Source organism: Ammodytes marinus (assembly GCF_949987685.1).
Source record: "Ammodytes marinus genome assembly, chromosome: 5".
In the NCBI taxonomy this organism is placed as follows: domain Eukaryota; kingdom Metazoa; phylum Chordata; class Actinopteri; order Uranoscopiformes; family Ammodytidae; genus Ammodytes; species Ammodytes marinus.
In genome coordinates this window covers 2,960,846-2,975,106 of record NC_137234.1, presented here as the reverse complement: position 1 = coordinate 2,975,106, position 14,261 = coordinate 2,960,846, and the positions used below count along the sequence as shown (strand labels likewise).

The window sequence follows — 14,261 nt, the reverse complement described above, 5'->3', positions numbered from 1 at the left end:
CTTAACGGCCTTACGCAATTTTATATATAGTGGACGTCGTGGGGGAAATGCACCTGTTGGAAGACCAAGAAGAAGAAGTACTACAGAATAAATAACTAAATACATCTTCACCTCATCACTTGATATTGTGGAAAGACTTGAGGCAGCAGTGGTGGATGATGCCATCTTTAGTAACAATAGCTTCTTGTCCTTGAAGGCCACCGTAGCTTTTGTAAATTCTACCAAAGGGGAGTGGTTAGCAAGGGAGCGTTGACGTCTACAATCTCACCACTACAGGCCATTAAATATGCTGTCCTTAGTAACCAAACTTCTAGAAGACATAACTTCATCATAAATCATGTTAAGTGACCAAAAAGTTCTCACCCCGTCTGGCAGTGAAAAATCAGACTATGACATCACACAGTTGATGAATTTCTCGTTCCATTTTAATGGTGGGAACCCAGGAAGTAAATAAGCTCTGGACATTATTCATTCACTCGCCTGATGTCGAACGGGTTCCTGAACAAGCTGCTAAACTGTGACTGTGTTTTTCATGGTGATAGCTGTGTGAATTTAAAACGTTCGTAATCCTTTTTCCAGCTAAGCTTTCCATATGAGACACCTCTCTGTGTGTGTGTGTGTGTGTTTCTGTGTGTGTGTGTGTGTTTCTGTGTGTGTGTGTGTGTGTGTGTGTGTGTGTGTGTGTGTGTGTGTGTGTGTGTGTGTGTGTGTGTGTGTGTTTTATATCAAAGTTGGGTGTGAAATGTTTAGAAAAATTATAAAAACTTGTTGTTCTTATAGAACGTTCGGGCAGAGAACTGCCGTGATTGGTTCAACATACTTATTGTGTCTTTAGAACCAGAGAATTGCCCATAGCCTCATCTCAACCACATTTCTGTAAAGTTCATCAAACGTAAATGACAATATCTTTAATCTGGATTGATGAATATGCCTATAACTCTTTTCAGATGCTTAGAAAAAGGCAACTTACTCCCCAAATGACATTACAAACATAGAAGGATTTTATGTATTCCGGTTTACATGGGCTTTAATGTCTGCTTACATAAAATCAAATGTTTCCAATGGGAATAGCTGTTAAGGACCTCTACCCTCCTACACACACACACACACACACACACACACACACACACACACACACAGACACACATACACACTCACACACACACACACACACACACCCCTCACAGCTGCTTTCTCATTACACAGCCTCACAGGAATGTTTACTACAAAGTGTCTCTGGGGAAAAACCAAACCGCCGTCCGTCATGTCAACGCTTGTGGCGTTTTTAACCGACGTTTAATTTGAGACCGTTTTAAGTACCGCTTACATCTAAAAACACCTTCTCCTCATCCACATCACAGGCCCAGCTGCCTTCAGACTAACACACACACACACACACACACACACACACACACACACACACACACACACACACACACACACACACACACACACACACACACACACACACACACACACACACTTCAGCCTGCGGTGACACAACATGATGTAGCCTCACTCTACCCTGTAATTCAGCTAGACACAGCTATGATGTAATGTCACTTAAAGCTGCAGTGCGTGTGCATGGATGTTATACCCTCTGCTGTCCATCCAGGTTTTTTCTTATAGCAGTAGAATCAACAACTGAAACATTTCTTGGGCTCTTCTTCTTATTTTTCTGAGCTCCTGCACCAGTGTCAGGGGGGGCAGACAGACACAAGTTTGTAAACGCTGCCATACTGAGAAATACAGAGAGTTGTGTGGAGCTGATAGGCTTAATCAACTTTGTGTCAACTCGTTTGGCGATGTCTTGAATGTAACCGTCATTCATTATATGAAAAAGTTACGCACTATAGCTTTAAAAATCCCCCCCTCCCTACCAGGAAAATTATCAGCACCATTTCCTGTCTCTAAAGGGGGTCAGAGGGGTCAAATACCAGTGGGGTTTGAATACACAGATGTTCGTTGAAGTAAACATCAATCTTTCACCCAATAGCTGTTGCTGTTATTTAGCATTTGCATGGACAACTACATCTAACCCATTAAGCAAGAATGTGTTGGTCCGTCTGTCAATACTTTCTGACTTTGTTAACAGTGAATCTGTGGACGTTTATCTTTAAAAACATCTCACACATTTATATTTTCATTGACAAAAATGGTTAATTCCTAAAACGGCTTGGGTTCTGTAGTATTTCAGAAATCCTACCGTACGAAGTTACTGTTTAACTGTTGTTGTTGTTGTTGTTGTTGTTTACAGCAGCAGGGCCCACAGTTTGGTTTACAAACATATTCTAGTCTTACGTTTAGTTCCAGGTTCCTCAAAATATTTTTTTTTATGATTTATCATGATAGAATTATTCAATACTATTACATGTAGAGAAAATATGTTTTATAAACTAACTGCAGGCTCTGTGAATGTAAACAAATCCCCCTCCTCTGAAACTGCATAATGACCCTTTAAAAAATTATTATTTTTGATAAACAAAATCAACATTGTTTCCTTGCCAGCAATATGTCCAGGTGCATGTGGACTTCCCAGAAAAAAAAATGTCGCCAGGCCAAGGCCAATTATGTGCTGACAGATGCACTCACTCCCAGCATGCATTGGGGCCCCATTCACCGGTGTCTTAATCATGTCAGGAATGTAGAGTGAATTCCTTTATGCCATCTCCTGGGAACACACAACACACTTTGATTACTCTCAGTCCATGGGGGGAGAAGCTCTTTCTATCTATCTATCTATCTATCTATCTGTCTGTCTGTCTGTCTGTCTGTCTGTCTCTGTCTGTCTGTCTGTCTGTCGGTCCGTCCGTCCGTCCGTCCGTCCGTCCGTCCGTCCGTCCGTCCGTCTGTCTGTCTGTCAATCAATTAAAAGAATGCTATTTTTATATAGTTTTTCTGAATGCCTTTGTCATGGGTGAGCTCACCCAGGAACAACAGCTGGCGTAGTAAAAAAACACTACCTGCTTTTGTCCAAAGGGGGCGCAATAATTAACACAAACTAAAAGTACCTCGGTGCACCTTTAAGTTTGGTTTTACACTAAGAATAACAGCTCAAATATAAGGGAAAGATAAATTGGATCATGCTATACTGCATGTTGCAGCTGTGTGGTTGTTTTGGTGACGTGTGCAGAGGCTTCAGTATCGATGGATGATGTTTACTCTGTTCAGACTCAGGACAGTCAACACTGAGACGCACTTTAAACATGTGGCGCGTCCTGATGTTACACACCGGGAAAGAACCGCTGCTCCCTAAAACCAACACCACAAATATTTAGTTTCACTGAATCAGTGTTGGGCCCTTTTGGTCTGTCGAACTTTGCATTCTGGTTCATTCCATGTTTGGGTGTGAGAGAGATTTCTGAGCTACAAGTATTCCCCAAAACAACACCTGTTTGCATTCTTGGAACAGAGTGATTATGACCCGAGTTTGAGTTGAACGAAAGGGTCAACAACCTGTAGGACTTTACCTTGGGACACCAGTGTTTGTTTCCTAGTTTCATAACATCAGTCAATATTAGTTTATGCTAACCGTGATTTAAGTCCTTCCTATTCCTAATATTTTAGCTCTATATGTGTGTGTGTGTGTGTGTGTGTGTGTGTGTGTGTGTGTGTGTGTGTGTGTGTGTGTGTGTGTGTGTGTGTGTGTGTGTGTGCATTTGCATGTGTGTGTGTGTGTGTGTGTGTGTGTGTGTGTGTGTGTGTGTTTGTTTGTGTGTATGCTTTTGCGTGTGTGTGTGTGTGTGTGTGTGTGTGTGGTACTTAAGTGGTGACATCATAGAAAAAACAAAACTATATTTACGACAAACTTGATGTCAAAGGCCTAAATAAACTCCAGAGAATCCCGGATACATTTGAAATATCTTTGAAACACTGGCCGGTTTCCATTTCCTGTTGTTGATTGGTTGTTATTTCAGCTGTGTGGGAACGCTGATCATTCATTGGCCGGCTAATGACTGTGTGATTACAGAGACCAATCAGAGGAGAGATGGATTACCCTGCTGTGTTTAATCTACTCCACTCTGTGTCTGGACCGAGACGTCTCAGCTGTTAACAATGTTAAATGGTCCAAAAACAAATGGCCTTTTTTAAAGCCATAGCGTGTAACTTTTTAATATAACAGAATAGAATGTCGGTTAGATTTAAGTCAACGCCAAATGAGTTGAAACAAAGTTGATTAAGCCTATTTTCAGCTCCACAAAACTCTCTGTATTTCTCAGTATGGCAGCGTTTACAAACTAGAGAGCCCAAGAAACGTTTCAGTTGTTGATTACTACAGCTAAGAAGTTGAAGAAGTTCTGAAGATATACAACTCCGGAAAAAATGAAGAGACCACTCCAAATGTTCAGTGTCTCTTGTTTTACTATTTATAGACATATTGAATGAACATTTTGGTTTTATTGTATAAACTACTGACAACTTGTCTACCAAATTCACAATACAAATATTGTCATTTAGAGCATTTCCATTAAGTAATGTAGAGATGAAGATTGAAGAGAAATCCAGACTGGTCTCTTATTTTTCTCCGGGGCTGTAGAATTAACAAACTGTAAGTTCCTCGTAGCACTTATAAATTAGTGAACACGATGGTCCTGGTCCCCTCACTGAACGCCCCAGTGCAGCCGGGCTGAGCCTGTGTTTACTGACGCACTCAAAGGCTCATTACTAAAATCACTGAAAGCTTTTTGACGGACAGAAACCTATAGATCCACTGTGTAGGCCAGACCAGAACTGCTGTCGGCTAAGGACCATGTGACGAAAGCTTCCCAAGACTCAAAACCAACAAGTTAAATCTCCTTTAGAAGAAACTTTTAAAAGATTAGACCAAAGAATTTAAATGGATGATAATTAACAAATGTTTAAGAACACCACAAGTTGTTGCAAAAATTAACTCAAATCAATCAAGTAAATGTTAGATCGGGCATGGAGAGACAATGGAGAGATGGACTCATTTCCACATAGTTTGTTTGTAAAAATGAAATAAAGATTTTGATTTTGGTAGATTTTTGTTTTTTTTAAAGAGATGCAAATGTTTGCATAATTAGTTAGATGTGACCACATTTGAATATTAATTCAGACATTTTTGAGATAATTACAAAATAAAAAAATATTGTTTTGATGTACAAGTACTCTGTAAATCAACTGACAAAGTTTCATGAGGACATCTATAAGTTAAAGATCGTGATCCTATTAAGTTAAGTTACTTTATTAATCAATGGTTACATTGGAATTCAGCTTTTCTCATCTCCCCTCTCAAGTTACCACACTCCAGAGGGGGTCAGAGCGCAGGGTCAGCCATAGTACAGCGCCACTGGAGCAGTTTGGGGGTTAAGTGTCTTGCTCAAGGACACAATGGTAGAGATGGTGGGCACCGTAGACATAAGCTATTCCTCGTTTTACAACTAACACCCTCCTGTCGGGTGCCGGGGATCGAACCAGGGACCTCATGGTTACTGGTCGGCCACCGTTCCTCTGGCCCTCACCCCTATTCACCAGTTGTGTGTGAAATTTAGATTGAAACCTTAAAGTAAATGCTTCTGTTTCACTTAAGTTAAATAAATGCCCATACATTGTCCTAACCCTGCTTTCCGGCCTCTTTCTTCAGGTATGACGGTGGACTGAAGCCGAGAAGTTCCCCGTCTCTGGAGGAAGACGAAGGTTTCAGTGACTGGACTCAGCGCAGAGAGAAACAGAGACAGCAGCAGCGTTTACAGAAGCTAGGTCAGGGCGCAGAGGAGGAGGATGACGAAGAGCTGGTGATGATAAACAAGACCAGCAAAACAAACAACACCATGAAAGCTGAAAATACCGTGAACAAAACCGTACCTGAACGCACCGCAGACACAGCTGGTCCTATGAAGACCAAAGCAACTGTAGGCCTAACGGAGAAGACAGGAGCCAGGGCCTTGGTTACTTCCACTACCCGACTGCAGAGACAGGAGCGGGGGGAAGAGGTGGATGGTGTGGAGATGCAAAAGCCCAATGCAGAGGTAAGGCTTCCAAAACCAAACCACTGTGAAGTTGTAGGTCCCTTTCAAACCAACACCTAGTTTTTACAGAACCCGGAAAGTTTTGAAAAAGCTTGATATTAAATCCCGTGTTTTCAAGGTTTGAAATGTGCTTGAAATCTAAACACATTACTGGGACTACTTTTACTTTTAGGTTAATTGCTTTCACACCTATGGTTCATTAGACTCGGTGCAATTCAAGTTCAAGACGTAACATCTCAAGCGGACCAACGGAGCAGCATTATTTGCATTTACACTGTCAAATAAGCAAACGGTGTCCTACCTAAAGGGGTCCCAAAAGGGTGGTCTTAACCCTAACCCTAGACAAGAGTGAAAACTCTTGTAATGAGGGAAAATGTTGGCGCTCAGCTCTTTGTTTATAGCGTGGTGTTTTTCCTCTTCATTGAATTCACTTACAAGTGAAACCACGACCCACGTTTTCAGGCGGATCAGAGTTTGCTTGTTTTTTCCGTGCCAGGGTTCGATTCGTTGGGGACACTCCTACTAAGATTGCTTTCAAATTAAAGTAAATTAGGAATGGGGCCGAGCCGATCCACTAGAATATCGGTATCCGGTCAGATATGGCTGCAGAGGGGCTGTGGCGAAGTGGATAGGGTGGTGGACCCGCAACTATAGGGTTGGTGGTTCGATCCCCAGTCTCCCCGCCACATGTCCAAGTGTCCCTGAGCAAAGAGACACTGAACCCTAAATGTCTCCTGATAGTTAGCTTGGTAGCTGCTGCTATTGGTGTATGAATGTGTGCTCCAGTTGTAAGTCACTTTGGATAAAAGCGCCCGCTAAATGACATGTAGTTGTGTAGTGCAGTCCACTAATCGATTGTGTTAAATTGTGTTCAGGTGGAGAAAAGAAAAGAAGTGAAAATCTCCTTCACATCCAAAGTCTTCGTTCAGCACGACGCCAACGGACACGCCACCAAACAGGAAGTGACATCACACACGGGCAGCAAGACGAAAAGAGCCACCAGGTCTGTAGTGTGTTGTTTATGTTTCACTTTTGACCATTTATTTGAGACTTTGAGAAGAAAATCTGAGAAATAAGTTGCAGCATTCAAAAAAGAAAGCAAATACTCAACCCTACACTCGACTTTGACAAAAGTATATAAAAAAAAGGTGTCCACATAGTATCCTTGTTGTCTGCAATGGATTCCGATTCTAGTCAGAGTAAAATGAAGCTTCAAAATGTATCAAAATTTCATAGAAACTCGCCATAATGCATAGAGTTCCAGAACTTCAAACTGTACTCCTGGAGAATCTGAAGTAGCCATAGCCTCCTAAGAAATGGCAATTCATTGTTGTGCCCTGTGAGGGACATGAGTCTAAGGCCTCTAAGTCAAGCATAATTCATGCAATCTGTTTGAACACCTACTGTGTTGTCAAGAGGACATCCTGGGCTTTATATTGATACCACAGTAGTGGTGGCGTGGCTATCGGAGCACCTTATCTGTCTTTTGAAAATGGTGGACTTTGCAGATTTTGCAAATTATGTATACATTTGCATATCTGTGAAGGACACATCTAGAATTAACACCTAAATGGATTTGTACTAGCTTGACAGAAGACATGTTTTTGCCTCCCGTGACTCACTTTAACCCCTCCCTGGTTTGATTGCAGCAGAGTGATGGAGCCAGAGGAGTCGGTGGCCATCTTGGAGACAGAGCAGCGTTTGGTGAAGATCCGTCAGAGTCTGCAGCAGAAGGAAAACCAGGAGCTGGAGCATCTGAGGCAGCGGCAGGCGGTGGAGGAGCTCGAGCTGGAAGAACTGCAGAGAAAGAGAGAGCAGCGGAGGAGAGGAAGAGAGGAGGAGGACCGACGGAGGGAGGGAGAGGAGCAGCTACGCATTCACAAAGAAGAGGTGAATGTTGTTACATAAGTTAAAGTCCAGTAGGCAATAACCACCTGTCAAAGAGGAGGTGATGAGAATATTTGACATGAATTTCTGATGTTTTTTTTTGCAAATTTGGCCATGCATATGAGCCAAATATGTTTCCCAGTGGCTGGTTGGATGTCCAATGTTTGTTATTGTGATGGCCAAAACTACTTCATAATAAGATGATGTTTTTTAAGCTAGATTTTGTGTCATTGTGCCCTCTAGTGGCCAATAAATTAACTATTTTAGCTTTAAAAGTGAAAATATTCAGGGGTGCACTCATGGTGTAGTAGGTTAGAGCTAAAGTTAGAGTTGCAAGATTTTTCTTGTAACTCTAACTATCAGACTCATGTGTACGATACAGTACTGTTTAGCTTAACCAGTGTTGTTGTATATTCTCCCAGGAGGAGAGAAAGCAGATGAAAGAAGACATCGAGCGCCGGAGGTCTGAGGGAGCGCAGAGAATCAAGAGCCTGAGTACGAGCAGCAGCGACGGGGACGAGATGTTCAGTCCCTTCAGCCCCAAAGCTCCAACACACAAGGTAAAAATCACCTGATACATCTACTAAATCAATAAGGTACATGAGTGACTTTGAGTTTAAAGAAGAGGTTGTTTAAGAATACAATATCTCATCATTATTAAATATTTAAGCAATAGCTCACGACAGGCTGTGGAATGTGCTCATTATACCACAGTCAGGGGGGGGGGGGTTGATATTTACATATACATCCATTTGTTTACAAACTACCTGCGTTACTTCCTCAGTCGCGAAGTGATATGGAACTATGCAAACTGATGGACGTCATAGCAGTTGTATACGCCCATTATACAATATATACAATTTAAGCCAACTGTTTTATAACACCTGCTGAACTAGTGGGTGCTTTAACTAAATTACAATGGGTACAGTGTTTAGTCTGCAAGCAAAAGTTGATGTTGCTTTTTAAAACCCGTAGACAAACCTGATGACAAATAACTGCTTTACCTTCACAGAAAATGGGTTCAGGCTCTGCGTGTAAGTTGCATGTGTGTGTGTATGGGTGTTTGAAAAGCCAGCGTCTTCTGGCATCACCAACAGCATGTTTAGAAAATGTAACGAAAATACACTACATAACAAGTTAAGATCTTGTCTGGAGCGCCTGCTGTCCTGAAATATACTTTTTATTCATTCTTGCTCACGATTTATACAAAGAAAGAAAGGCTTCTGGCTTAGTTCACGGATTTGAAGTCAGTGATTTTGGATGGAAATCTTATGTGCATGACACTGCATGTGTGTTCTGCACCTCAAGGTTTAAGCAAGAACAGACAAAATAAAAGTACACAAACTTTTATATGCAAATTCAAATTAGAAATGTATAAAAGGGATGATTTCTGTAAAACGTTTTTTCCTCAGTTGTGGTTGACTGTTCAAGATCTTCATGACATTTTTTTGATGCATTTCTTCTGCACGTCACGACTACAAACTATTTTATTTTTCTCTGCATCAATATATACCAAACAAGGTTTCACACAAACCTGCCAATACAACTAGATGGAGGAATCTGTAGATACAACTATGTGTGCAAGTACTCTCTTATAATAGGTCCAAGCTGATCGAGGGGCTAAAGCTGCTGTTACATCTTCTACAGTTTGATGAACGCCAGCGACTCAAATCTTGTTTGTGTTGGTCGGAGGTTATGGAGATTTTGGGGCTGAACGCAGAGACAAACTTTAAAGGTGCTAGGAGGAACTTTTAAATATTTCTGAAACAGAAATAATTAATTTAATTTTTATTTTATTACAGATCACAGAGAGAACAGAGTCGCTGAACCGCTCGCTGAAGAAAAGGTAAAAATATCCTCCTCAGTCTTACAGCTACAGCAGACGCTTGATGTTGTGAAACTTTTCCAGTTGAATATTGACATTAAAACAATTATTGTATGCACATTTTTCCATATTTAAACTCTTATGCGTATATTTGTATGTTAAAAAAAAATCTTGATGTTGGATAAAGCCAGTGTTTAAAATACTTATCTAATGTTAAAGACATTTTAGAGTCCAACGTTTTTTACAGAACAGATCGTGTCAAATGTTCCGCCATTAAAGGATAAACTCATAAAAAAAGCCTGATTTTCATTTAGTTTTGAGTTTGTTAAGAAAAACAGGTCAAAATAGAAAGAAACACTTTGAATTAAAAACAACATGTAGAGACGACAGACGTCCATACAAACAATTATTGATCGGCTAACTCCCCTGCTTTGAGTGACTTCGCCTGGTTATAATTTAGTTTTAAGTTAGTTAAACTGAAGTAGTGAATATAGAAACACAATGAAACACATAACACATTATTTTTGTAGGAACATTTTCAATTAAACTTCTTCTAAAGCATATAGATGGCCCGAAAAAAGTCAAACATTTAAAAAAGGCCCTAAGGCCCCTAGAACAAACAGTCTCCTTTATAAAGTGAGTTCAGGTAGAATTAATGGAACCGCTCCCTGATTTTAACTGGTTGTATTTTGTCTTGTTTTCAGTAACAGTTTCAAGAAGACGCAGCCTCTGGTCCTGCTGCCCAAGATCGATGACAAGCTGGAGCAGTATGCGCACGCAGTGGAGGTTAGAACACACACACACACACACACATGCACACACACACACACACACACACACACACACACACACACACACACACACACACACACACACACACACTAAAAGACACAAACTAAAACACACACACACACAAACTGTCGAGGTAAACACACACTGCAAACTCAGCAACAGCAGCAGATGACCCTTTTGACTCTCATTGTTGTAAACCAGTCGCCGGGTAGAAAATGATTTGTGGTATAATTTGTGTGTGTGTGTGTGTGTGTGTGTGTGTGTGTGTGTGTGTGTGTGTGTGTGTGTGTGTGTGTGTGTGTGTGTGTGTTGCTACGGCGATCACTCTAATCTCTATAACACCTGGACCGATGACATCACTGCTGGTTGCTCGGTGACAGATATATGACTGGAACACTGAACTCTTTATTTTGGTCTTTCCGCTTCATGTTTTTACACGGTTCACCTCAGGCGGTTCTCATGACGATAAACAGCTCAGTGAACGACCTCTAGGGTTAACACAAGACACCTTTCATTCATGGAAAGCTTTAAAAGGTACTGGTTGAATATAAAGTGCAGTAAATTATAGAAATTACATTGTTTTACCATAAAGTAAAGCAGTAGAACAGTCAAGGATGAGGGCCATTTTGAGGAAGAAGAAAATTACATTTCAAGAGAAAAAATCCTATTATTTCCTAAGTTGAAATCATCAAATGTTTCTACTGGAAAAATCACACAACACTCATCACAATGTGTTCAGAAATATTCATTTGTAAAGCAACTAGTAAAATAAACTATGCAGTGCAGTGTAGTAGAATAAATTAGCACTATAAGGAATGCAATACCCTATTAATTTTATTATTATTTGATACATAAATACTAATTTTAAATTGTAATTATTTTTGTTGTGTAGACCTCCCATGAGGTGCGGTCAGTGAAGGCTCTGAGCGACCTGCCCAGCTCTCCTGAGGTCGTCGCTGCAAAGAAAAACCTGTTTGAAGCCGGAGACGTCTGGAGCCAAAGTCCCACCAAGGCAGCATCATGCAAGGTGAGAAAAAACACTAAGAACTGCTCCAACCCCTAAACTGGGACGTAAGAATTATTTCATTGCCAATGACTGCTGGTGTAATTGTTGTGCATATGACAAATAAATATTATTCAATCTTGAAATCACATATTTCTAATCACCATACTTAATCTTATCTCTAATTTCTATTCTTCCACCACTTTTTTAATGTGCTCTATCACTGTTGCATGCAAAAACATAGTATGCATCCCTAAGATTTTTGATACCAACCCATAGGGGGCTCCACAAATGCCAGAACCATTTACACAACAATAACACAATGTTTGAAAGGCCACGCCCCTCAGCCCATAAGTCCGATTATCTTGAAAATTTTACAATTTTAATTTAAACTATCCTACCAACAACAAATGCTTTTCTGGAATTTTAAGAGTAGATACAAGCTTCTCACAGGACAGACAGGCTACATTTAGCAGACATACACTTTAAAGGTGGATTCAGTGATTCTGGAGAACGTTTGTTGTGAGAATCACTTTTTATAGAAATCATGAAATCGTGAATACCTCCTCACGATCTGCTACCTATCCGTGCTTTGTGTCTGCTGGAAAAAAAATCCAGGGTTAATAAACAGCCTAGGCTCTGTAAAGGGGCATGTTGCTGGCTACGGTGGGCCCTACATACCAGATGGCACAATCTCCAGAATCGCTGACTCATGTGTGAGATGTGTACCTATAAAAGCAACAGACTAAAAACTCTTTGAAACGGATGAAAACCTTTATTATATTTTTCTGCTGTAGGACGTTGAGGGGTTGAAGGTGGGTGTGGCCGGACTGATCACTCAGTGGGTTAAAGGTCCGGGTGACGACAGCCGACAGTCGCCCAGTAAACCAGCAGTAAGTCACAAACTCAGCATCTTACATTCTCCTCATCTTCTTCCTCTGAAATTTTTGTGACTGAAATTAGAGTCATGATTCATTAAGACATAATGGCTAAACCAGCTAAAAATGCCATTAAATATTATCTTTTGTTTTATTTAAAATGAGCAAAAAACAAGAAGAATTTTTTGGTTTTTGATTAAACATTAAAAAACAGTTTAAACTATAATTATTTTGTTTAAGATTAAACCAGTGGTTCTCCACTTTGTATTTGCTCAATACATTCCCCCTCTCAACTGCTCACATGGTTCACATTTTTTTAATATTTTTTTTAAGTCTAAAGAGCATGCAATTTTTTTTTTATGAAAAAGCAAAAAAAAAACTCAGCCTGTTCTCTCCTATGAAACATCTTGGGACCCTGACGAAATGATCATATGGCTCTTTTGGGGCCCTAAACCCATGTGGGGACCTCTCCGGACTAAACTAGTTATCTGTTTATAAAATAGTTGAAAGAAGCTTCGTATTCATACTATTCTGACTGACAGTGATGTAATGTGTTCAGGCGCAGCTTTAAAGTTTGTTATGTGAGGTTTCCCTCTTGTGGAGAAAAACGATACAACAATTTCAACACATATTCTTCATTTGCTGGATTCTCTTTATTGTTTTCACATACAATGAATTATTTATTAAATAAAAATTGATGAGGAACAAACTCATGTTTAATTGTATTACAGATATAGAAATAGTATGTGGAATTAATGCAAAATGAAAAATTGAAGGTTACTTCAGGTCAGAAAATGCATTTTGAAAGAACCTGGCTGTATTTGTATTTGTGTTACGCATTTGCAATAGGATCAGGATATATGGAAAATAATTGATAGTGAATACACTATGTTGGTATCCATGTGACTGCTTGATCAACATTTCAGAATATGGATAATTTTTGTGTAATTTATTATTGATTATTGGTGGATTTTTTTCAGGATGTGAAACCTGGAGATGTTATGCAGAAAAAGAACATGTGGGAGGGGATTAGAGACTCATCGTCAGGGCAACACAGCAAAGGAGCTAAGGTGAGCACACATACTCACTCACTCACTCACTCACAAACACACACACACACACACACACACACACACACACACACACACACACACACACACACACACACACACACACACACACACACACACACACACTCACTCACTCACTCACTCACTCACTCACTCACTCACTCACTCACTCACTCACTCACTCAAACACACAAACATGGGCATGGACACACATACATAGGTGAGAAGATATTATTGCTGAAATCATACACAATGGTACAGATATGGTCGATACAGAGTTTAACTGTTTAATGTTACAGGATAAGTTATATATTGCCAAATTTGCATATCTATTCAAACATTTCTGGAAAATGTAATAATCAATTGGCAAAGATAATGATACAATCTTCTATTTATCTTTTTTTTCTCCATCATATTCACCTGCTGTAAAATGAACAAACTGTCTTATCTTTCTTCAGAACTCAGCTCTTGGTAAAAAGTACAAATTTGTCGTCACCGGTCACGGAAAATATGAGAAGATTGTGGACGACGAGGACAGAGGAGAGTTCTCTAACGGAAAGAATGGTGAGATACACATGACATTTTTAAGCAATCTTTACACAAGACGTTTGCAGCCATTCCACATCGCTGTCTAAATGTTTAATGTCTAATCTTGAATCTTGATGTATTTTCTTTGTTTTACTTTCTCTTAAATGCACTTTCTAATGTCTAACCACTACACCACAAGGCCCCCCCTCACATTATATACGTTTTATGATCAGCTGTAGCTTGTAGAATAGAAAAGAGAGTGCATGAGATTTGGAAATCAGGGGAATT

General features: G+C 40.0%; 2 protein-coding genes across 2 annotated transcripts in view; one reads left to right on the top strand and one right to left on the bottom strand.

Annotated features, from left to right (window-relative positions):
* Positions 1-14,261, bottom strand: part of LOC307250690 (protein NLRC3-like) — a 439,475-nt gene that overhangs the window by 130,963 nt on the left and 294,251 nt on the right. The window lies entirely within an intron of this gene.
* The window catches only part of lsp1a (lymphocyte specific protein 1 a), a 36,944-nt gene that overhangs the window by 14,700 nt on the left and 7,983 nt on the right, over positions 1-14,261 (top strand). The window contains exons 3-12 of the mRNA XM_080028192.1: positions 5,606-5,990; positions 6,866-6,993; positions 7,640-7,880; positions 8,300-8,437; positions 9,680-9,723; positions 10,407-10,488; positions 11,387-11,521; positions 12,295-12,390; positions 13,356-13,445; positions 13,904-14,009. Of these exons, the coding sequence (XP_079884318.1) occupies positions 5,606-5,990; positions 6,866-6,993; positions 7,640-7,880; positions 8,300-8,437; positions 9,680-9,723; positions 10,407-10,488; positions 11,387-11,521; positions 12,295-12,390; positions 13,356-13,445; positions 13,904-14,009 (1,445 nt within the window). The remainder of the gene's footprint in view (positions 1-5,605; positions 5,991-6,865; positions 6,994-7,639; positions 7,881-8,299; positions 8,438-9,679; positions 9,724-10,406; positions 10,489-11,386; positions 11,522-12,294; positions 12,391-13,355; positions 13,446-13,903; positions 14,010-14,261) is intronic.